The sequence below is a fragment of the Anas acuta genome, chromosome 1 (genome assembly GCF_963932015.1).
Source record: "Anas acuta chromosome 1, bAnaAcu1.1, whole genome shotgun sequence".
Classification (NCBI taxonomy): domain Eukaryota; kingdom Metazoa; phylum Chordata; class Aves; order Anseriformes; family Anatidae; genus Anas; species Anas acuta.
Window position 1 is genome coordinate 134,381,422 of NC_088979.1, and position 23,363 is coordinate 134,404,784.

At 35.4% G+C, this 23,363-nt stretch overlaps 1 protein-coding gene across 6 annotated transcripts in view; it reads left to right on the forward strand.

Moving 5' to 3' along the window:
- The window catches only part of PPARA (peroxisome proliferator activated receptor alpha), a 42,561-nt gene extending 21,013 nt beyond the window's left edge, over window positions 1–21,548 (forward strand). For 5 of the 6 annotated variants that reach the window (XM_068658121.1, XM_068658102.1, XM_068658112.1 and 2 more), the window contains 6 exons: window positions 2,115–2,359; window positions 4,955–5,115; window positions 6,536–6,674; window positions 9,417–9,619; window positions 12,669–13,116; window positions 13,707–21,548. In XM_068658121.1, coding sequence (XP_068514222.1) covers window positions 2,152–2,359; window positions 4,955–5,115; window positions 6,536–6,674; window positions 9,417–9,619; window positions 12,669–13,116; window positions 13,707–13,954 — 1,407 coding nt within the window. In that variant the 5' untranslated portion in view covers window positions 2,115–2,151 and the 3' untranslated portion in view covers window positions 13,955–21,548. Of the gene's footprint in view, window positions 1–2,114; window positions 2,360–4,954; window positions 5,116–6,535; window positions 6,675–9,416; window positions 9,620–12,668; window positions 13,117–13,706 lie in introns of those variants that run through there. The other variant, XM_068658150.1, reaches the window with a different exon arrangement.
- Window positions 21,549–23,363: the final 1,815 nt, after the last annotated feature.

A 23,363-nucleotide genomic window follows, 5' to 3' on the forward strand; every position in this document is an offset into this window, starting at 1 on the left:
ATTTATATTGCTATAGGTAATATTGGTGATTGGGGGATGGTTGGACCAGATGATCTTGGAGGTCTTTTCTAACTTTAAGGATTCTATGAAAAACAGGTAAAATGGTGCATAGAGCTGTAAGAAGGAATATATAGAACATATTGCTTTGTTTTAATCACCAGAGATTATGATTACAATACAATTTCAATTTCTTCTTGTATCTGAAGGGTTAACATTCACTTGGCTAAAATGAGTGGTGCATAATGGTACATAGGCTGTACTAGTATGACGTTGGGTATAAATATTAAAAAAAAAAAAAAAGAGTAGTCTTAAAATCAGAGGAAAATTTAGAGAAGACTAGTGTATATATTTTAAATAACATCAATTGGCTGGTCAATGCTTTGAAGGATGCAGACTGTGGGATTAAAAGCCTTATGCTATACAGATATATATATGTATATTTTTTGTTTTGCTTTAACTTCATGTAATGAACACATTGGAAAACACTGCAGCAATGATATATATATGAACCATTGGTTTTCCATGAAATAGTGGAAAGAGCATGTTGCTAAGTGCACTTGGAAAATAAATTTCTTTAAAATTGTGTGTACTTTGCAGGTTGTTGCAAGCGTAACTCTTAGTCTTCCGTAGAGCAGATCATTCTGCCCTCAGTTACATCTGTGCAAATATAATTGAAGGCAGACTTTTGCCATCAGTCTAGGGAGAAAAAGCTTGATGGCAGGTATCTTGCTAGTCTAAATCCTTCTAAGTTTTTTATATAACCAAATATAAGTTACAAAGTTACAAATAAGTTACAAATATAAGTTACAAAGTTACAGCTGTCTTTTGTCATTAGTATGTAAAGCAGTAGTTCTTTGTAGCACTCATAGATTTCATCTTTTGGGCAATTATATAGCAAACAAAACAAAACTGTTTAACTAGAACTAATACCCAATTTTCATAGGATTAATCTGTCATTTACAAATTATCAAATACATGGATTGATTTCTTAATATAAAGCATGTAGTGTCGTAGAAGCCAAACTAGTTCTATATAAAACTTTAAATAACATCAAGGAAGGTTGGGTTTTCTGTTTGTTCACTTGTTTTTATCATGACCTAGCACTTTTTATTGAAAAACCAGTATTGGCATATTCCCATATAGCCAGTAATTGGCAAATTCAAGCTCCACGATAAACTGCAGTATACACATGGCTCTTTGTGAAGCTCAGCGTTGAGTAGTAACCACAGTAACAGTCAAAGCTTCCCTGCAAGCCAGCGTGCATTCATTGAATGGTCAATACTGCATTGAGATGTGTCTGTACATGTGTGGAGTACAACACAGCAATTAGTGCAAAAAATTAGTTTCTTTTAGCAGTATGTCCTGGCAGCAGCAGCAGCAACATTCTACAGCATATTTATTAGTTGAAATAACTACTTACTTTTTTTAAGAATCTGTAGTTACTCAAAATTGATAACACTGGTGGCAACTTTGGAAGGCAGCTTTGAAAACATCTTTCACTGTGGGAAATAAATCTAACTGTAGGAATCACAGATATGTTGGATTGCATACGCTGGAGCACTCTTGATGAAGGTGTTAAGTTCATTGACCTAAGCAGGTCAAAACCCATTAGTTTTACCTGCTTCTATAAAGATTATAGTATAAGGCAGTATTTTGTTCTCTGCAGTGTCATAAGACCTATCAAATAAATCTAAGAGATGAGAACAGAGGACCAAATCAACATATCTAAACTTGTTAGATGAGGTGAGAAAAGACTGCTCTCACACAATATTTAATCATATTGATACTTATTTTTCTGTGAAATTTGGTGCAAAGTGCTTAATGCGTGCTATAGAAACATAATTTGTAACCTTCAACAGCAAAGGAGAAAAAACAACAACCTATCCATTGATCTTGTCATATCTTTTCATCATATTGAAATATTTTTTGGACTTTTTTTTCCTGTCCTGTCAATGATTCATGTTGCATAAAGCTTCTGGAGAAACAGAATATTGTATAATATTTCATTATCAGATTAGAGTTCATGTATTCAATATTCTGAGTGTAACAAAATTGAATATAAATCTATGTATTCTGAATTTGTAAGCACAGGACTTTTTTTTTTTTCCCACCAGCGTAAAGAAGTTTAAGTGACAGCTCTACTTGACCAAAATGGTGGACACTGAAAACCAGCTCTATCCACTTACTCCCTTGGAGGAGGATGATATAGGTAGCCCTTTATCTGGAGAGTTTCTACAAGAGATGGAGAATATTCAAGACATTTCTCAGTCTCTAGGTGATGATAGCTCTGGAGCTTTAAGTTTAACAGAGTTTCAGTCACTGGGGAATGGTCCAGGATCTGACGGATCAGTCATAACAGGTAAGAGTTTCTGGTTACCATGAAACTTGCTTTTATAAATACATAATAATAGGAATGAGAAACTTTTTAATGTAATAATTGTTGTTTATGACTAAATGACGCTAAAAATATATAAATTGATAATAGCTTCATCTTAATATATTTAGGGCTAAAATTGCTTAACATAAACTTGCTGCTTTTTAAGATATCATTACTATCAATGTTTTCTTTTTCAAAATAACTCTTAATATCACTATTTCTAGAAAAGATGTTATATATTTTAGTCATATAGGATGTAATGATATTGCACTAAAACAAATACCATTTCTTTAGTTTCTTTAAATCACAAGTATTTAAAATGTACTATGAAATATCAGTCAAAAATATATTTACAATCAAGCTCCTACAAGTGCACCCAGAATTCCAGTATATTTTAATGTATTGGTGTTTTTAACTTGCTGTTTTCTCCCCCTTCTCATGAGTAGCATTATTCAACTAATGGTTTCTACCCTGATAAAATGAACTAATCTGAGAGTGCTATATACTACGTAGTCATTAGTCAAAAGATCTTTCTTTGTGTGAGATTTGTTTTGAGGGTTCACAATGGAAATTGTTGAAATGTTGTGGGACACTGCAATAACATCAATAACATATTCTTTCTGAAATTGTGGTTTTACAAACCTTTTAGCAGTACAACCATTTTAAGATTAAGTTTATGATTAACCTTCTAGTTGTTTTGCATTCTGTTTTGTTTTTGCTTTTGTGTGTTTTTATTTTTTTACTGTAAATTAATTCTTAGGCTGAGATCACTAGATCACTATTTTACTTTACAAAAATTGTGCCAATAAAACTGAGGTGTGCCTCTGTGCTACAGGTGGTTGAATTAATAGTGTAAATTTTGGAAGAAAGGAGAGCTGTCCCTTGGCACTCTTGCCCAAAGAAATGCTTGTTAGAATACGGTTTGGGTCCATTTTGGTTGCAGACTTCCACAGCTTGAGATATGCCTCATACAGGAAAAGTTTATATGTACTGGCTTTATAATACAGTTCATCTGTAGTATGATTTTTTTTAATTATTTGTGTGTGTATATGTGTACAAGTCCTATGATAATTTGGATCAGTTTCTGGTATCAGCTTATTTTCAGTATTCAGTGTTCATTGCAAAAACTCCAAGTTTTGCTGTTACTGAAGATGGAAAACGTAAATGTTTAAGGCTCAAATTCCATAAGACAAGTAAAAAGAAATGAAAATCATACTTTAAAAAAAAATCCTGGGTTTTAGGCTGTTGTTGATGACTCTGCCTGTGGGCTTGGCAGTGCTGGCAATGAAGACTGAATTCTATGCCAAGTTTTTTTTCTAATGTAATACTTGCTGACCTACATTTGTAAGTGTTTCTTAATCTTTCTGTTAAAATAACACACCCATTAATTTGCTGAAGTCTTGTGGTGCAAGTTGCAAGATGGAAGATAAAAGAAATTCTGGCCTCAGAAAATATTTTCTTCAAACAAGGTGGAAATATTAATTGAAATAATTGAAGTTGGAAGGTGTTGGTTCTGTAACGTGTTATCTAGTAGTAAAATTGAGAGTTTGTTTCATTCATTGTACAGCAATCCAGAAATTATTTTCCCATTATACTCAAAAGGTAAAATATTTGAGCAAGACTTTTATTGCCTCGTTATCTTAGAAGTAGACACTCTTCTTACCTTCCTTTTAATATTTGTTTAGCCTTTTTACTGATGTGAAGGAGTATGTTTTCACTTTTTTCTAAAGAAAAGATTTTTATCAATGATGTGTTTAACTGCCTTCTAGTTCTCAGTTTAGATGATCATTTAAAACTATGATAGCTTTTCAGTCAGTGGGACTTCTAAGTGTGTCTTCAAGTGCTGGACTAATTCAGCTTGAGCTACAAATATATCTCTTATCATGCTATAGTAATAGACCTCATTCTGAGCGCTGGCAGAAGAGATGGTAACAGTGAGACGAGCTCTTAATAACCTTTCTGGAAAGAGTGAGTGACAGGTTCAATGGATATTGTGATACAGACTTGAAGCCATGGGGGAGGTCTCTGTTATTGATGTAGATTTTTTTTTTCTTTTTCGTATTTTTTACTATTTGTCTTGAGTAGTAGATACATCTTGAATATTGTTTCTTGGTTTCAAATTAGTTATTCGTGAAGACAGTTATATGTGTATTTTTATATTTATGAAATTTTCCTTGGTTGAAATGAAAAATTCTTTGAATACTTAGTTACTTATTTTAAGTTTTGGGATTAAACAAGTTCATACTCACATCAAACCGAGAACAAATTGAAAAATACAAAGTAAAAAATTAGATGTGGGAAAATCAAAAAAAAAAAAAAATTGATTTTTTCTCTTTCTTTCTCAGTAAGGCTTTTTGTTTGTTGACATTGTATCGCATCAAAATTAGCAAGATATGCCTTGTATTTTGTATGTTTGCATGTTAATATAAATATGAAATACTTTCAAACTCTTAATGCCAAGTTCACTTAATGGCTATGATTATACAATTCTGACTCAAGATTATTTTTTAAAATAATCTCTTTTTTTGTTGTTGTGGGTTTAGTATAGTATTTATGAAGTGTTCCTTTTTCTTTTAGACACCCTTTCACCAGCATCCAGTCCTTCATCCATTAATTTTGCCACAGCTCCAGGTAGCATAGATGAATCACCCAGTGGAGCATTAAACATTGAATGTAGAATTTGTGGGGATAAAGCCTCAGGCTACCATTACGGAGTACATGCTTGTGAAGGTTGTAAGGTACAGTCGTAATTTTCTTTTTAAGAGCCTAAATCATGTTGCTTTATTTGCAGGGTTATATGGAGATAAGCATTTGTTTCATAAATGTTTAATATAATTCTAGCCATTAAAATTATTTCTATGATAAACATATCTGTGATCTTTTTTGAGAAATAATTTGTTCAGATACTGTAACTGGCTACCGTAACTCAATACCACACCTTCATCAAGCAGAGGCAATGCACAATGACAATTTTAATGCTGCTTTTGTGGAACTAGTTAGTTAAACACTAAAACAACTTAAAACACTAAACTGTGACCAAAAATAAAAGCCTACTTGCTCCACTAGTGTTTTATTTGTGTTGGGAGTATAGCTGTGAGAAGCATGCAAGCCTGCTGCATTTCCATTGTAACACTAACAAATCCCAAATATTTCATCTCCACCCCATTCTGCTTAAATCACTTAGTATTGTACCTCTTGTAGTTTTGGACCCAGTGCGTATCTGTGGGGCAAAGTAATGTTATCATTAATGTATAATTTTGGGGATGATATGGCGCAGGAATTAAAAGATTCTTTTATTTTACTTCCAATGTGTTGTTTTTTTCTCCTCTTTTTCGTTTTCTCCTCTTTTTCTTTCTTTATTATGTCTGATAAAAGAATTAATTTTATACATGTATATTTTTCTCTCATGCTCCGTGTCAGAAGGTGATAATTCAAGTATAAATCTTATAAATTAATCCCAGAAACTGTACTTGCCTTTGAAGAGGTGGAGAGCTAGTTCATAATCAGATGTGGCCAGAAAGCCCCAGAGCCTAAATGACATCTGTTACTATGTCATGTGAAGCAAAGTGTTGCAATGACTTTAAAAAGCTTTGCTAACCATTTAATTACTTCTTAGCATGAGACTAGTATTACATTGCAGTATCAAGACATCACGGTAAGGTCTGCTGAGGTATAGCCTTTTCTGTAATGCCTATTTTTGTGTCCTTGGCTCTTTCTACACACTGTGCTGCATTGTAATACCCCTCACGTTTGCTGAATAGAGAAGAGATGTGTTAAATCTCTGCATTTGTGTAACTTACGCATATGAAAGATTAAAGTTGTTTCTGTCAGAGGACACAGAAAATGTATGCAAAAGCAGGATGTGACTGTGTTACTTAGTCCTTAAAAGAAAATTTATTCTGGTACTCTGGGGTCTTGATTCTCTTCCAAGAACAAGAGCTGAAAGCTGCTTCCTCCTTTCTTGTTTTCCATTCTGTATATGCCTTCATACACACCACCTCACCATGTAGAGTGGGAGATTCTTACCTTCGGACAGATTGTGCTTTGCGTATTGTTTTTCTACTGATATCACTAAACAATTAAAAAATCACATGTATGATAAAGTTCAGTAGTCATGACTATTTAACATTACATATTGTCTTCTCAAACTTCTTATAGGGTTTTTTTAGGAGAACAATCCGATTAAAACTCATCTATGATAAATGTGATCGCAACTGCAAAATTCAGAAAAAAAATCGTAATAAGTGCCAATACTGTCGTTTTCAAAAGTGCCTTTCAGTTGGAATGTCACATAATGGTAGGTAAGAGTGCCATTGATAATTTGCTTGTTCCTACCCAGGGTCTGCTTCTGGAAGCAGACACTTGGATAACTTGTATGCTTATTTGTATGAGTTGAATCTCAGATTTTTACGGTATAGATTGGAGGGGGTGGGGGGACAACACCAATTTCCCTAAAGTCTAGTAGAAGTAATTGATAAACAGCTGCTAAACCTACTCTTGTGAATTTTACACAGTTGTGTTGAATGTTCATTTGTCCATATTATTGTATATTTAGTTGCTTGTTTGTTGTTTGTTTTTTGTTTTTTTTTTTTTTTTCACCCAGAACTTTGACACCATTGGTGCCATTGAAACAAGTTCCAGTACTGGAAGAATTTTGGCCGGGGGAGTTTTAGAGGAGCAGGAGGAGAACTAGCTTATTGTGGGAGGGCATGACACAGGGAAGAAATCTGTAGGAAACCAGACTTAATTATTTTGCAGATTACAGTGCAACAGCTCTTGGGCAGGTGGTTCAGGGAGTGTTGGGGGGAGGGCTGACTGTGGGGCAGGAGTTAGAAGTACGTTGCCTGTTAAATGGAATGGTAAAAATTCAGAGTGTTTAGATACACAGTTTAAGAATTATATTATTGTTTGTGTTAATGGCTTAACTCTGGCTTACACGCTAATATTACCCCCACAAGGCAGTTCTATGCACAGTATGTAGCTTGCTAAGCAACTTTGGTAAAGAGGGGAGAAGAAAGAAGATAAAGCAGGGAGAGGCCAATCCACGAGAAAGCATATTGTAGTTGGCCAGATGACAGCAGTTTGTTTTCCCTACGTTAAGTCTTACGGTGTCAAGGCTGAACTTGGGAGCAGGTGCAATTTGGGAGTAGGTTGCTGGGCTACATGAAAAGCTGTGGGCTGAGAGACGAACTTCCTGAGGAAACAATGCAGTCGAGATAGTTGGGGTGGGGACCCAGTTGGGAAAGCCACCTTTGGCAGCATAGTCTGGAGTCCAAGCAACAGACATTGGGAAAGCTGACTTTCTGGTTCTGGGGGAAGCCTGGTTCCTGTGTATAATGCCTTGACTGAGATTAAAGTGCATTTGGAGAGTCGCGTTTAGGACTGGTAATAACCTTATTGAAGCAACAGACTTGGGAAGAGTGTGCCAGCTAACAAAGTAACATCTCAGGGACAGGAACTGAGTAGGGAGCTGTGTTGGATGGCAGGGATTAGCGCTCAGTTGAAGCGGTTTCATGCTATTAAAGCACTGTGGGCACCTGTGCTGAAGGAAGCAGCAGTTTCACTGGAGAAAATGTATAGGAGGCTGAAGGGGATGAGAAGACTGCTAACTTGCAGACAGTGCTTCTCAGGAAAATAACCTTAACTAGATTTACAGCTATGACCTCTATCCTGTAAGTTTCAGCTTAGGGAAGATATTCTTACACTCTTCTGATAGACCCATGGCCGGATTCAGAGCAGGACATCCATGGAAGGACTTGCATTGAAGTCCAAAACTGCATTGCAGATCATGCTTCAAATCACCTTCTTGTGTCATAAGAAGATTCCTCAGGCATGTTGAAGCACTAATTCTGCACGGGCTTGGTGTTGCTCGGTTAAAGCAGTGCAGTTTTGTCCTCCCAGTGGTTAGCTGCTGAAATAGGCAAGAAAGAGCAACCAGATTTATTAGCCTTCTCAAAACCTTGCTTACTGTCAGAGGGTAGGCCCCTGTATAAAATTGAGTTATTTTAGTTTTAAGATGAAACTGAAGAAGCATGTGGACATGCCTATTTTAGTGCTAAATGGCAAGAGCACTGGCCCAAGAAATGGGAAGACCACCATGTCCAATGGGGTTTCAAACTCATATCTCCTGCCTTTCAAAAGGATGTACTAATGACTGGATTGCGTATTCAAACTCTATTCTCATCCTCTCTAGTTTTGAAGGGTTAATGTATTGATTCTGGGCCTGGGAGGAGATTGTGTTGACTATAACCTTTGTGCGTTAATGAGAGTTTCTGGTCTGTTTTGTTCTCACCAGTCAGTACAGATACATTGAACTGAACATCCAGTGCCTAAAGAACTGAATGCCCTAGCCATTTCAAAATCAGCACTGGAATTTGGGGCTACCTCCCTGCAGAGTTCCCCCAGGCATCTTTTGACAGAACACTGGAACAGGCTGCCCAGGAAGGTTGTGGAGTCTCCTTCTCTGGAGATATTCAAGGCCTGTCTGGGCGCCTACCTGGGCAGCCTGCTTTAGGGAATTTGCTTTGGCAGGGGGGTTGGACCCGATGATCTTTCAAGGTCCCTTCCAACCCCTACAATTCTGTGATTCCGTGATCTCTCCAGTCGGTGTGTGTTTCCTCTGCCAAGCTACTGACATGACTTTCCTCACTTAGCTTTTTAGAATTCCCATGGTGGACCTTTGAGTTCCATGTTGGACACTGCAGGACACAAAGAGGAGAGAAAAAGATAAAACTACTTAGGTAGTGTAGAAGGAAAAACGCATGTATTCTGCATCATCGCAGATACCAGATTGTGTTTTGAGATGTCTGATTACTTTCAGTGTAGTACGCTAACCTGATGTGTCAGGTCTTGTTAGCTGGGTCTCAGTCACTGTCTGTTGGAAAGGATAAGACTACTTCACTCATGAATTTATCATAGTAAGTCTGATACTTCTACCTCAGTTTTTCTAGATGAAAAATCTTACTGCTCTATTCAGCAATTGAAAAAGGGGTAGGTTTTTGTATAACATGTTTGTTTTACAATTATATCTTCCTATCAGCAATACGTTTTGGACGAATGCCAAGGTCTGAGAAGGCCAAGTTGAAGGCAGAAATTCTAACAGGTGAAAGTTATATTGAAGATTCAGAAATGGCAGATCTTAAATCACTTGCTAAAAGAATTCATGATGCTTACCTGAAAAACTTCAATATGAACAAGGTTAAAGCCAGAGTCATCCTTGCAGGGAAAACTAATAACAATCCAGTAAGTACTTTTGCTGTAACTTTAAAGTAAAGCTGGAAAGCACATAAGGTGGTACAATGATTTGTTAAACTCATAAGCAAATCTTTCAGAAAATAAATAACATGCTAATATGGAAATGAAATATACACACACCAAAAAAAAAAAAAAAAGAAAAAAGAATACCTATAGTAAATGTAATTGCTTTTAGCCACTATAAGAACATAAAAAGTTTTAGGAACCTTAAATTATAGTAGAGAGATAAGGGAAATAAAATTAGTTCTTAATCAAGAAACAGAATGTGAATACTTCTTGCTATGGGTGGGGGAAAATGGTTCAGATTTAATTTCCTAGTGTGAAAGTTGGGGAAAAAAATAATTCAAATGCTTTTCAGCCACAGATACCAGGATAAATACTGTTATGTTTTAGGGTGTACAGAAGCTCTGCATGACTCTTGTTCTAATCACAGAAGTATAAATGGTAGGAAAGAGAACATGAGTTTGTAATTCTTTGTTAACAGTTCTTTCTACTTCCTCATGCAGCCTTCCTGGTTTTAAATGTATGGTTATTTTGAAAAGGAGAAGCATACAAGTTTCTGATGACATGTATGCTATACTGTTTATTTTTCTTACAGGATAAGTTATCCAAGATTTTATAATGAACTGTTATATGTTACATGTTCTCTATGCATTTTTACTTATAGTACTTTGGTCATTACTAATTAGTATGTATTGTGCAATATTTACTCACCAGTTGCACAACATATTTGAGATTTAACTGTGAGCCATACTGTCTTGATAATGTGCATAACTTTCCTAGAAATGGCTGAATACAGCAAGGAAATCAACATTGGACAACGAAGAGCTTGGTCTAGGTTCTGCTATCGACTGCTTTTTGTTCTGTAGCACACAAGATTGTAAGGACTGACTTGTTTCACTTCAGCTACAATTTCTATAATTCTATTGTAATTTATCATATAGAAAAGATAAAATCAGTGGTAAAATAGGAGTCTTATTTTCAGGATGAATCGCGGGGGGGGGAGATGGGGAGATATTTTCCCCCAGTAGTGTAGTCTAGCCAAGCATACAAGCTTCTATATTAAAAGAGAAATGTATGAATAATGCCAGTCTTTTTCTCTGGGTTGATGAGGTGCTTAAAAATTAAGAACAACCATAAGCCATAAACCTTTTTGGGGTACAAGCTGACACGAGCCTACAGTAAATACCATGCTTTAACACCTTACCAAGTAGCTCTCTCCGTATAGTCCTTTTCAAGCTTGCTACTACATCAGAATCATAAATTGCAATATGTAATGTACATGCAGGGATCCTAGATCTCTACATCTTATTTTTTGTGTTTGTATTTATGGGATGAAGTTGATGTAATGGCTCTCAGATTATAGTCATCTGATTAACCAAGTAATACAGGCTCGCATGTATCCTAGTGAATTTACAAATAAAAATTGATGAGGAATCAGAGCTAATATATTGCAAACAGGCTGTTCCTTTATTCTTCAATATTCAGGAAAAAGGAGAGTTTTTCAGCTATTTCATGATCTCTGCTTGGGAAAAAAATCTTTTAACAAAAACTTTTTTTCTTTGGGGGGGGGGTTGTTGTTGGTAATTAATAATCCACCTGTTTCTGAACTATGCATTAAAATTTCACTTCAGAGAATCCTAATTCTTGGCATCACTATAACACATTCCAGAACAAACTAGCATTTTTCGTGATGGCAAGATGTCCTTTTTAAATTTGGATCCTAAGACCTTGGCATTATCTGTTTTCTGCATAGTGAAATGATGATAAATTCCAGAAGAATTTACATGACAGATTACATCTAACAAAGTTCAAAAAGTGGTGTTTGATTGTTCTGCTGCTTTTCTCTCATATCCACCTGCACATAAAAATTTCTGTACTAAGTACAGAAATCCAATGGAATTGTTCTAAGCACTTGAAAAAGTGTACAACATTCAAAGTGGTTCAGTGGACTGTAGGGAAAAATTAATGTTTTACAGTTTCCTAAGTAAAATAGATGAATCCTATTTATAAAGAAATAACAAAAAATTATCCATGATGTTTAATCTGAGACAAGCAAAACAGCACGGGGATGGTACTCTGCTTAGCATTTAAGGAAATAACATTTATGTTCAAGGCCAATTGCTATGACTTTGATAGACTGGGAAGCACAGTTGTTGTTGTTTTTTTGTTTGTTTTTCTTTCATAAATAGTCCTTTGTTTTGTTTTGATTACTGCTCTTCAAATATATAATAAAATATTTTAGAGTTCTGTTTGATTGTTAAGAAAGTGGGAACGCTTTTTTATGTGATGTTTTTAAGAGACCAGCTCATCAGATTGTAATGCACGGACCTTTTTAAATAGAGGGGTTTTTATTTATGGAAAAGACGGTGATCAAGACTGAAATTTAGTGTTGTCTGACATTCTAGTGGGATCTGGGTTTAGAGATGAGTTAGCACTAACAGGAGCTAGAAAGGTGAGCTAAATTTATGTGGAAGAACAGCTGAGACCTAGTCTATGAAAATCTGATAATAAACGCAAGAGTAATAGATGAGTCACATTCTTGTGTAAACATGCTGTCCTGTATTTGAATGATTGTCTGTATTCCCCTTAGGATACTTCAGGAAAGCATCACGATGTGCATCAAGTGTAGTTAGTTTAGGAATTGATAGGAAAGTAGGAAGAATAACCTGGACTTCTGGAGAAGGTAATACACGTCTTTTAAGAACCTTCTGGGTCTAACTCTAAGATGGATATATATATGTATATATACTACACACAGTACTTCTGGATATTGACTGTGAATATGTCATGCGTATTTACATTTTGTTTTTTGCTGAGTCGTTTGCAGGACAGACTTGCTCTAAGACATTGCATTTTGTAGTTCAGTAATGTGTGGTTTCTCTTTATGCAGAAATATGAAAGAACTCAAGATTTATTGATAGATGAAAACTGATTAGTATGAAACTTAAAAGGTTCATCAAAATTCGTTTGTTTAGGAAACCAATGATTAATAGCTTTGATTTTGTCAATGAATTAATTACTGTTTTCTCTGTAGCCATTTGTTATACACGATATGGATACCTTGTGCATGGCAGAGAAGACTCTTGTGGCAAAATTGGTAGCCAATGGAATTCAGAATAAGGAAGCAGAAGTTCGAATCTTCCACTGCTGCCAGTGTACTTCTGTAGAGACTGTCACAGAACTTACTGAATTTGCCAAATCTATCCCTGGCTTCTCCAATCTTGACTTGAACGATCAAGTGACACTGTTGAAATACGGAGTTTATGAAGCCATCTTTGCTATGTTAGCATCAGTAATGAACAAGGATGGGATGCTGGTAGCCTATGGAAATGGTTTTATAACACGGGAGTTCCTGAAAAGTCTGAGAAAGCCATTCTGTGATATAATGGAGCCAAAATTTGATTTTGCAATGAAATTCAATGCACTGGAATTGGATGATAGCGATATATCCCTTTTTGTCGCTGCCATCATTTGCTGTGGAGGTAAGCACTACTTATTTGTTCTTCAAGGCAGCAAATTTTCAAGGTAAAGAAGGGTCTATTTACTCTGCATTTTTTAAAATGGAACGTGAAGTGTGATGGTGTGTTTTTGTTTGGGGCTTGGCAGATTTTTTATGAGTTTAGGACTGGGTAGAAAACTCTTTATCTACAAAATGGGCAGAAGAGCAATTTGTAAAGAGATTGGAGACAGATGCAGGTTATAGCTTTGTTCATCTTTTGACTCTTGCTGATTGTTCATTTTCAGGGTGGGAGGGTGTTTTATGTTTCTTTTCCTTGCTTTTGTAGCATGGGTTGTATTTAGTACTATGAACTCTCTCCTCAAGTAACTGTGGGCATTGAAAACAATCTGTCCTGAGGGGTAATGGAAATATTATCTATTACTATTATTACTGAATAAAGATTTACTTTGAGCCTGTTTCAAACCTGTTGAAATTGATGAGAATATTTTCATTGCCTTCAGTGTATAATGTAAATTTACACTGTAGCCTACAACATAGAATCTTTGAAGTAGCATATGATGAATAGTATTTTTAAAATTATGACATGTATTTTTCTGTTTGTTTCGAGAATAGATCGTCCTGGTCTTGTAAATGTAGGACACATTGAAAAAATGCAAGAGAGCATTGTGCACGTACTGAAACTTCACTTGCAAACCAACCATCCTGATGATACCTTCCTCTTCCCAAAACTTCTTCAAAAAATGGCTGACCTCCGACAACTTGTCACAGAACATGCTCAACTTGTTCAGATAATCAAGAAGACTGAATCTGATGCACATTTACACCCTTTACTACAGGAAATCTACAGGGATATGTATTAAGGATTTTTAGTATTTTTTCCACAATATTTAAAGACAACAGCAATATTAATAATAGATGGGAGCAAAACAACTCAGTTATCAGCTGATCACTCAGTTCAGTACATGAACAGTTTAAAAGCTAGGTAACGGGAGTGCTACACTTCTTTTGGTTTGGGTTCTTTTCTTTTTTGAAAGAGTTCTGCAGAAAAACACTGCTTATAATGCTCATGAAGTGTCTTACAGCGGTTCTTTTATTTGGAAATCTGAAGATTGGTAAGGAATTCATATTTGTATAATAAATCAGAATGCTAAGTAACAGAAATGAAAAAAAAAAAAAAAACAAAAAACAACATATATTTCTTCTTGGCTTAGTCATTTAAAGTTAAAATAACAAATTCAGCAAATTCTTCCCAGATATATATATGTATGAAGATTACACATTCTTGGCTAACGGTAATTACTGAGAACCAACTAATGATTTTTCTTAAAGGCAGTCAGTCTAGGTGTATCAAATGGTTTGATATTATTGCATATACACTACTAAAAAATTTGAAAGACTTTGATGTGCCACTGCTTGAATTTCATGAAGTGCAGTACAGATTCATATAGTATGACATTGGTGTACTTTAGGATTAGAATGTTGAAAGGAAGTACTTTTGAGAAATTGAATAAAATCCTAAGTGGTATTGAAAGTACAATAGATATGCTTCATTCAGAAGTTTCTTGAAGAGTAAATGTGATAAGCAAAGAAACCCTTGTCTGGAAAGGGTTTTAAGGAAATATAAAAATGTCCTTGGGGAAAAATATTTTATACTATGTGTATTTTGGAGAACTTGTAGTAGCTCAAGATGCGGTTTTGGTGTAAAGTTGCAATTTTGAATTAATCTGAGTTTTGGAGAGACTGAAAAATCTGATCCTAGTACAGAAATAATTTTAACTGCACAGTATTCCAGTGCAGTGATAGCTTTTCAGTGATCATTTCTAAAGATAAGATTATATAAGAAAAGCACTTTCTTTCTTGTCCTGTATTTTGGCAGTATAGAATCTTTGGAGCTTGTTTACTTTTCTGATGAGTACACTATTATGTTTTTTTCTTTTTTCAGTTATCCACTCAGATATATTTGTATTCTTCCATAGGCCTTGTCCATACAGGTAACAGCTAGATTATATCACCAAGTTTTTTCTTGTCCTTACAACCATAGTGGATAAGGTGACAGTATTACCAAGAGTGGAGTTTAATTATGTAACATGAAAGAGAGTACAGTCGAGAGTATCTGAAGGCATATGGTGGTTTTACAAGAGTACTTATTCTTGATGCAAAATAAGCCAAAATGAAAGTGCTTGACTTCGGTATTTTACAGGGTTCTTTATCAGAGATTAATGCACAAAATGTGAAAGCAAATGCTAGTTGCATGCAAAGCACTGTACTGTTCCTTTTTCTTGAAAATTTTTAATTTCCTTTTTATTGGTAATTTCCTGGTATTTCTACATAAATTCCTACATAATACTGTTAATTTCCTTTTATTATTCCCTTATTTTATTATCAGTTTCATAACACAAAGAAATCAGAAGCCAATCCTAGTATTTTCACAATAGTTAAGCTTTCAGTTGCACGGGAGAACACATCGTGCTTGTTTTATTGTAGCATGTTCAAAGACTTCAGAATCTTAAATCTTTACTGAAAAAATTAAGTTAGTTGCATAAAGTGAGAGCATCATAAAATGAGGCTTATTTTTGTCACAACATTTGTTTTTTAAAAGCGCACTGGCATGGCTAAACATTGACCAGTCACATTACAGATTTGAAAATAATTTGGTCTTTATCTCAGTGATGGCCATTCATACAGGTCCTAGTGTGAAATACTAAAGCATTGATCTTAAATTTGGTGATGATCTAAGGCAAGATAGGAGCTATAGATGCATATGCACAAAACTCCCTCACATTCCCTGTCAACTACCTTCTCTTCTCCCCAGCTGGGTCTTAGAAGCATTATGTTACAACTACTTCTAACACTTAATTAAGAGAAGTTTGTTTGCCTTCCCAGGAAACAGTGGATGAGAAATGTGTTGTTGTCTGTGTCTTGCAGCAATATACAGTATGCCCTCAGAAATAAGAGGATTTTAGCAATGATGCTGCTTGATTCTTCAATTCAGCCTTGCCTTACTATGGGCTGTGGGCTTTAGGCAATGGATATGCTCTACTGCTTAATCCAATTTAAAAAAGTGTCAAAATGTCATGATGACATACTAAGGATCTGTACGTGTGGCATGGCATCCATACACAGGAATTGTGTAGTGCAGTGCTTACCACACTCAGTGCAGCTGATGACAGTCTAAATTCTAAGTTTGGAGACTCTAATAGCAAACTATCTTAAGCTGAGTCTTAAATGCAAGCTGCATTTTTCTTTTTCCCAAAGCTCGTATGTGTGCAAAATGCAAATTTGAAAGTGCTGTCCCATTGTTTGCATGTACTGAAGTTTCTCATTAAAAACAAACAAACAGACATAATCACTGCAGACAAAATGCATTTTCCCTGTTCTTATTTTCAAAATTGACTAAAACACTTTACTGAAACTTTTCAAAAACATGGAAAATTTAATAATGAATACTTAACTTTGGCAAAATTATGAAGAATTGAAAACAGCATTGTTCAGTGGAAAGCGTAATGCAGCTACTTTGTAAAAGGATCCCACAATACGCATTAGGAAAGTAATATGCGTTTTTTCTATTCTGGATGCATTTTCTTTTTTTATTTAAAAAAACATGCATTTTTTAATAATTTTTTGGACAATGGCATATGATTTCTGTTTTAAATTAAATCATGGACCTTTAAACATATGGAAAGAACACATTGTGAATTACAGAAATATGAATGAGATGTTAACGTAGCCTAAAATTCTGGATAAATTCCAATGTCTGCAGGGTTGCAGGGTGCACATATCCACAATATCTTCAAAGAATGACGCAGAGCAGACAATTCACTTCCCACGTGTTAATGTACAAAAGAAGTTCTTAATTTCAGCATTACACATCTAATAAAGTGTGCTAACAAAGTACACGTTGGCTACTTCTGTAGATGATTGCAGTAGGCATTTGCCAACCAGATGTCAACAAATGACTCCATTTGTGTTCATTTTCTGGAATTTTGGAGTCTGCCAAATTTTAGATGTATTACTGAGGAGCCTTCAGCATCTCCACCTTTTAGAGATCGTCTAATATTTTAATCTTTGGAGGGAAAATGTTCAGATGTTAGGATAAAGATTTGTTAAAGGCTTACTGGCTCGTTATGTAGAGTTCTGATCTGATTCATACCTACGCTGAGTTATTTTAATATCGTAGCACTGAAGAGCCCTGGTTAGGCACCAGGTACCCACAAGCAGCTTAGAACAAGAGACCACAAGTGAATAGAGAAAAATCCTAGGGAGCAATAGTACAACTTAATGTTTTCAACAAACCTACAGCCTATTCAATTTTTAGGGTTGTTTGTTTTTTTGCTTTAGTGGGATCCAAGAGGTACTTTGATAGAGGGGAAAACAAACAAAAAAATCAAAAACAAACAAAAAATCATTAGGGAAATCTGATACTCATTTTTACCTCTCTAATATTTTGTTTAAAGGTGTACTATTCTCTGTGCACAGCTTTCCTTTAAAAAAAAAAAAAAAGTTACATTGTACCTGTTAAATTTCAGATGTCCACTTTAATTTTAAAAAACAAATTGTCTGGCAATAGACAGGAATGCTTTCCACTTACAGAAATTGAATCTTTCTTGGCATTTATAGATTTTTTTTTTTTATTTAATTTCCATTTCCATGTGCCTTTGTCCTTTGGTTCTAGCCAGCTGCTAGAAAGCTGAAGTGTTGCCAAAGAGCATATTTTAGCTTTATTTCTGGCCTGCACAGATTTAGGAAATACCGGCAGTTGCACTAAGTCCGTTCTCATGAGAGAGCTAGCACAAGTTTGCAAATCAAAGAGCTTATAATAAGCATCTAAACATTTGTTTGTTTATTCAAACTGCTAAAGCTTTGGAGATTTACTCATCACGAGAGCTGGGTCACATAATATTAAATTTGAATTTCCTCCTTATTTCTAATGGAAAGCATGGACAAATTAACATCTCAGACAGAGAAACTGAAGGTTACACCATAGCTGCCTGTACTCTGTCTGAAGAGGAACAATTTCAGCTCTGTCTCTCCTTAAAAGCAACCATGTTACTTAGTTGAAAATCTGCAACTGTATTTAACAAATGCATTTGCAGCTGTTGGGATATTACTTAAGCATAAGTTCTTATAAATAATGGTCCTTCACTGAAAACCCTAATCCTTTAGTAAGTGTTGAAATGTAAGGTGTAGTATGGTATCTGGTACTTGCTTATATCTCAAGTGCTTTCTTGATAATAAGTTGCCTTTTTTTTTTTTTAATCTAGATTGAATCAGTTTTGCTATCCTCTTACTAGAGATTTAAATTATATGTGGGTTTGATCTAAGAGTATTGATAATATTATGTACTGTGGGATATTTTAATTTAATGTAATACCGTTTATTCATGTTTCAATTTGTAAAATACCAGAATATAATTGCAAGGTATAAACTTTCACTAAATTATATTACAGAGGTGCTTTAAGAAAAATATGTAAATTATTTAATTTAAATATGTGTTTAATACTTTATCTTGTGAACCCTTTTGTACAGTGAGGAAAGATTTACTTTTATAGGTAAGGATGGTGGGCCTGAAGTCAAAGACAAACAGCTATTTATTCCCGTGTAGCCTTTATTCCTGTCATTTGTGAAGTATCAGAAATTCTGCAACTTATCAAATATTGGTATTGATAATTGTAACCAAATTTCAAAATGTAATTTCACATAGAACATAGACTTCCTTTTATTTCATCTTAATAGAAGTAAGTCTAGGTTAGGAAGAGCTGTAATTTCAAAACAGAGTTAATATTATCAATGTTTTTAACTCAAGTTCACCAACAGGAAAGATAAATAAATTCATCTTTGCTTTACAGCACAGTAGTAGTTCATTTTCCTCAAAAGACTGAAAAGAACTAAAAAGAGGTAGATTCTCTAAGTACTGCATTATTGTTATTTTCTGAGAAACTGATGCGTGGTTTACTAGAAATAACAATGTATATTGATAATTATTTCCTTTTATCTGCATGGAGGTTGATCTGCAGTTCTTCTAATGTGTTTTTAAACAGTAGTTTGGTAGTGCAAAACAAAACACAGAAGAGCCAATAACAGTATTTCAATAGGAGTGTTCCCTTTACAGTTTTAAGTAGAGATGAATTCAGAGCCTTTTCGTGGGTATTCTGTGTCCTGTGATTCAGGTGTGACAATCTGTGCCTCCAGTGCTCCTGCTAATGAATCCTGGTGTAGGAGCAAAATGTACCAGGAATGTTCCTGCAATGATTTATACTTACTGTATCTTATTTGTAATAGATAAAATTGTATTTCCCAAATTGCTGCAGCTTGAAATTTTTACTTGGTCAGTGTTGTCATGCAGGTATGTTGTTTATTACGATGTTTTTGTCAAATTTTTTAAAGCTTTACTGAACTTTCTTGTACCCTACAGCTACTTTTCCAAATTTCTTAAGCAGCAATGAAAAAAACACAACCTGTAAAAGGTACCATCAGATATATCACTTTACATTGCAAATATGTGATCTAAATTCACTGTTAACTAAGCCCATCCTGGGCAAGGGTATTCCTCTTCTGTTTTCCGTAAAGTGCTTACAGGTTTTTAAAGCTTTTTCAGCTTCTGAAGCTGTTTTTTTGTTGTTGTTTTTGTTTGTTTGTTTGTTTTCTTTCCATCTTTCCCTTGATCTTCTTGATTGTATTAGTGCTATCTTGTCAGATTCCACTGCAAGGATATTTGAAAACAGAATTTCTACTGCAGGGACCTCAATTTCAGATGAGCTGAAATTTGGGGGATAGGCTACGTGCACAAAAGAGATTAAGCTCATTACAGGCTTGGCTTTAAATAAGGACCGGACTGCAAGATCAAGAGTAAGGTACTTAAAGCCATTTTTAAGTATTTTGGTGTATTTTCTCAGGTTGGGTATGCATGTACAGTAATTCCCGTTATGGAAGAAAAGAGCATAATCAATGCAAAAAGTTTTATGGCATTCTTTACCCCTGGAAGAAAAAAAAAATGGTGGTGGAAAGTATTAACCAACCAAAATATTGGCGACATGTAAATAGTATATTCTCCTCCCACTGTGTAGGAGTGAAAACATTCAACATTGATGTGCAGCAGGAATGGTAAGATTAGCAAAACTGCTTGATGATTCATATGCAAATAACCATGCCGAGTGCTGTTCACATCCAGACTTATTACCTCTGGCACATTCACATACTACAGGTATGTTTTGCCACATGGTAGCCAGCTAGCATAGGGATTGCCTTCACGAAAACACAGTGCCTTTGCCCTTGTTCTCTGATTCCATGCCCTCCTTCTAGTTAGTACTGCTGCACCACTGAGGGCTGTTAGCGATGCTGTGTGCAGGTGCTCACCGCTAGCTCCCTTGGGCAGCTCCTCACTAAGCAGACTGCTGATGTTCATCTGCTTCTGTCCTGTGGTGCAGAGAAGAGGAGGAAGCTGCTTCTGAGTCATTCACCCTGCTCCCTTGACAAATGAATCCCGTGGGATGGCGGGATGTGTGAAGCCATGTATCCACAAATATTTTCCTCTGGTTTCAGAAGTGGACAAACATTTATGGCTTTAGTTATTTCTTTAGTAATAACACTCAACTTTGATTAGCTTTGTTACAGCTTTTAACAAGAACACCCCTTTTTTACTGTTTGACGTCTGGTTTATCAGCTTCTCAGATGAGCTGCATTTCATATTACTCCTGCTATTTCACAATTTTTACAATTGCTCTTTCTTTAGGAATATAACAACAGTTTAATTACATCACGATGTTAAAACACTTCATGATGTCTTAAATCGTCTGTTATCTGATATGACACAAAAAAGCACATTTTGGTTAGTGTTGCCGAACTCTGATAAGTAGAACTAACAAGTGTTTAATTATATCAATCAAGATATCAATATTAAAGGAAAAAAAATCATTGTTTCCAGCCACCTTTTTTATTTTTATAGGAGTTTTTGGGTGTGTTGTGTTTTAAAGAGCAGACAGTTCTTGCAGGGAGTAGTCAAACCTAATTCTCATGGAATGTATGTTTCCAGTAAAATACCACTAATTCAAGCGGAGTTCCCAAGTTTCTTTCTGTCAGAGCAATGCAAATGACATTTTCAAGAAAGAATGGAAACACTGGTCCCACAGGGATTTGTAGGAAAGACAGTCACTCACACTTGTGTATGTAAAAATTACGTATAGCTAAATACGATAATGGATTCTCAAATGTTACCAGCCTACTGATTGAGAATGAAAAAACTTGAACTAAACATTTTTCTTTTTTTACATTCTGATTTTTTTTCACTTCTCCGTTAAAAAATAAGAGGTTGGATTCAGTGTTTGTATAGAGACTGGTAGGAACCTATGTGCTTTAAAAAGAAAAATGTCATTCTGTAAGACTGAATGTAAACACAGTTAATTTGAAATATGTTTTTGCCTTAATGGTTTAAAAAAATAAAGTATTTTTAAAATGAAATTAATGACCCATGCCAATGTTTTATTTCCAGGAAAATAACTCATGGTGGTGGTGTGGTTTTGAGACAAACATTGTTACCCTCTGCTGACTGCCTCTTGTACTTTATCCAAAGCTGTGGCAATGTCTTAACTAAATCTCTCTTTTGATGAACGTGCACACATGAATAGCTTTTACGAACAAGAATGTAGCTCTGTTCTGAACTCATGTACAACCACTTAGGTTCTCAACTGATAGCTTGTATAAATATTTGCAGAATCAGAACCTGGGGAGTGCAGGGTGGTGGCACACCTGGAGAATCCTCCCAGGTTCTCTATTCCCGACCATCTTTCTTGTGAGAATACCGGTGGCATGAATGGGTGTTTTGTGTGCTTCCAGTGTAATTAAGAATTCTAATGATTTTGCCTTAATTTGATATACAAGGCCCTCCTTCAGAAAACACTTAACTGCTTAACTTTATACCAGGGAGTAATTTTACAATTTTAGTAGTGAGCAAGAGCGGATAAATCAAGCTTTGGTGGGCACAGTGCCAAATTCTGGGGGGTTAGCATCAAGTATTTAAAAAATGAAAAAGTATTATATACATTTGCTATAAAATAAGATGTGGGTATTACAGGGGTCTTTAAAGATGTTTCAAATATCATTCTGTTTTTAAAGCATTGATGTTTGCAAATTAACTGTTAAACATTCCTTTAAGTTAGGAACATGCATGTAATATATATGCATTGTTTCCTTCAAGGGGATTTACCCCTTTCTGGGGATTTACTGAATTGGTAAGAAAAATTACAGTAGAGTGTAAAGAATCACTTTTTTTTTTTCTTCCATCAGCTGTGTATTGGAGCATTGAAGGTCTGGTTTTCAGCAGCAGAAAGTACCTGGGGAACCCAATAAAACCAAGTTATAAAGGCTCTGTATATCTTGAAAAGAGGGCCTCATAGCTGATAAGTGAATGCCTGCGTTCAGTAGGGATATTAGAATGCAGAATACACAAATATTAATAGTTGGGCACAGATAATAACCCTTTACTGAATTACATGTAGGTCAGCCTCCTTTCCCTAATGCATGGACCACAGATGACAATGTATCTGACAAATCTGGGCTACTGCACCACTTTGTGGTACTTGCTTTGAAGTAAGTTTTTCTTCACCTAAAAGGTGCGTGTAACCAGATAACTGTGAAGCAGAGGTATCCTTAACTTAGCATTTTCTGTTGTACTGTACTTAAACTAGGTGTACAGGGCCAAATCAAAGATTGTGTAGTTTCAGATTTTGCCCCCGTTTAATACCAATTCCACTCCCCCCTCCAGCTGAACTTAAGTACTGAAAGGTAAAGTCATTTCTGAGGGACTTAAATGATTCTTAGATTGTGATTGCAAAGATAATAATTATGAATAAATGAGTTAACTGTGCTTTTCTTAGAAGGCACAGAAAAAGTTGAATGGGAGGGAATACAGCTCAGAGACCAGAGAGAGCCTTCCCAGCACACAGTGGGTACACCTTCCATGGCTGTGGCATGCCTACACGTCATGCTACCCAAAGGCACATTCTTACTGAGGTGTGAACTGCTCTAGCCACGCTTTTAAAACCTCCTTTCAGGCTAAGAGTTTAAATACAACCTGCTGCAAACGTTGTGAAATAAAGGAAATAAACACTTGGATAATGTTTGAGAAAGACATTTGTCGGTACAAACACATGATATGATTTCACATAAGTATGTTGGTTTTTGTCAGCTTATGCCTACAGTTTTAAGATGGAAAGGCAATATGATTCCATTTATAGCACCTCACTCTTCAGAATTCTGATTTGAGAATGAAACTGA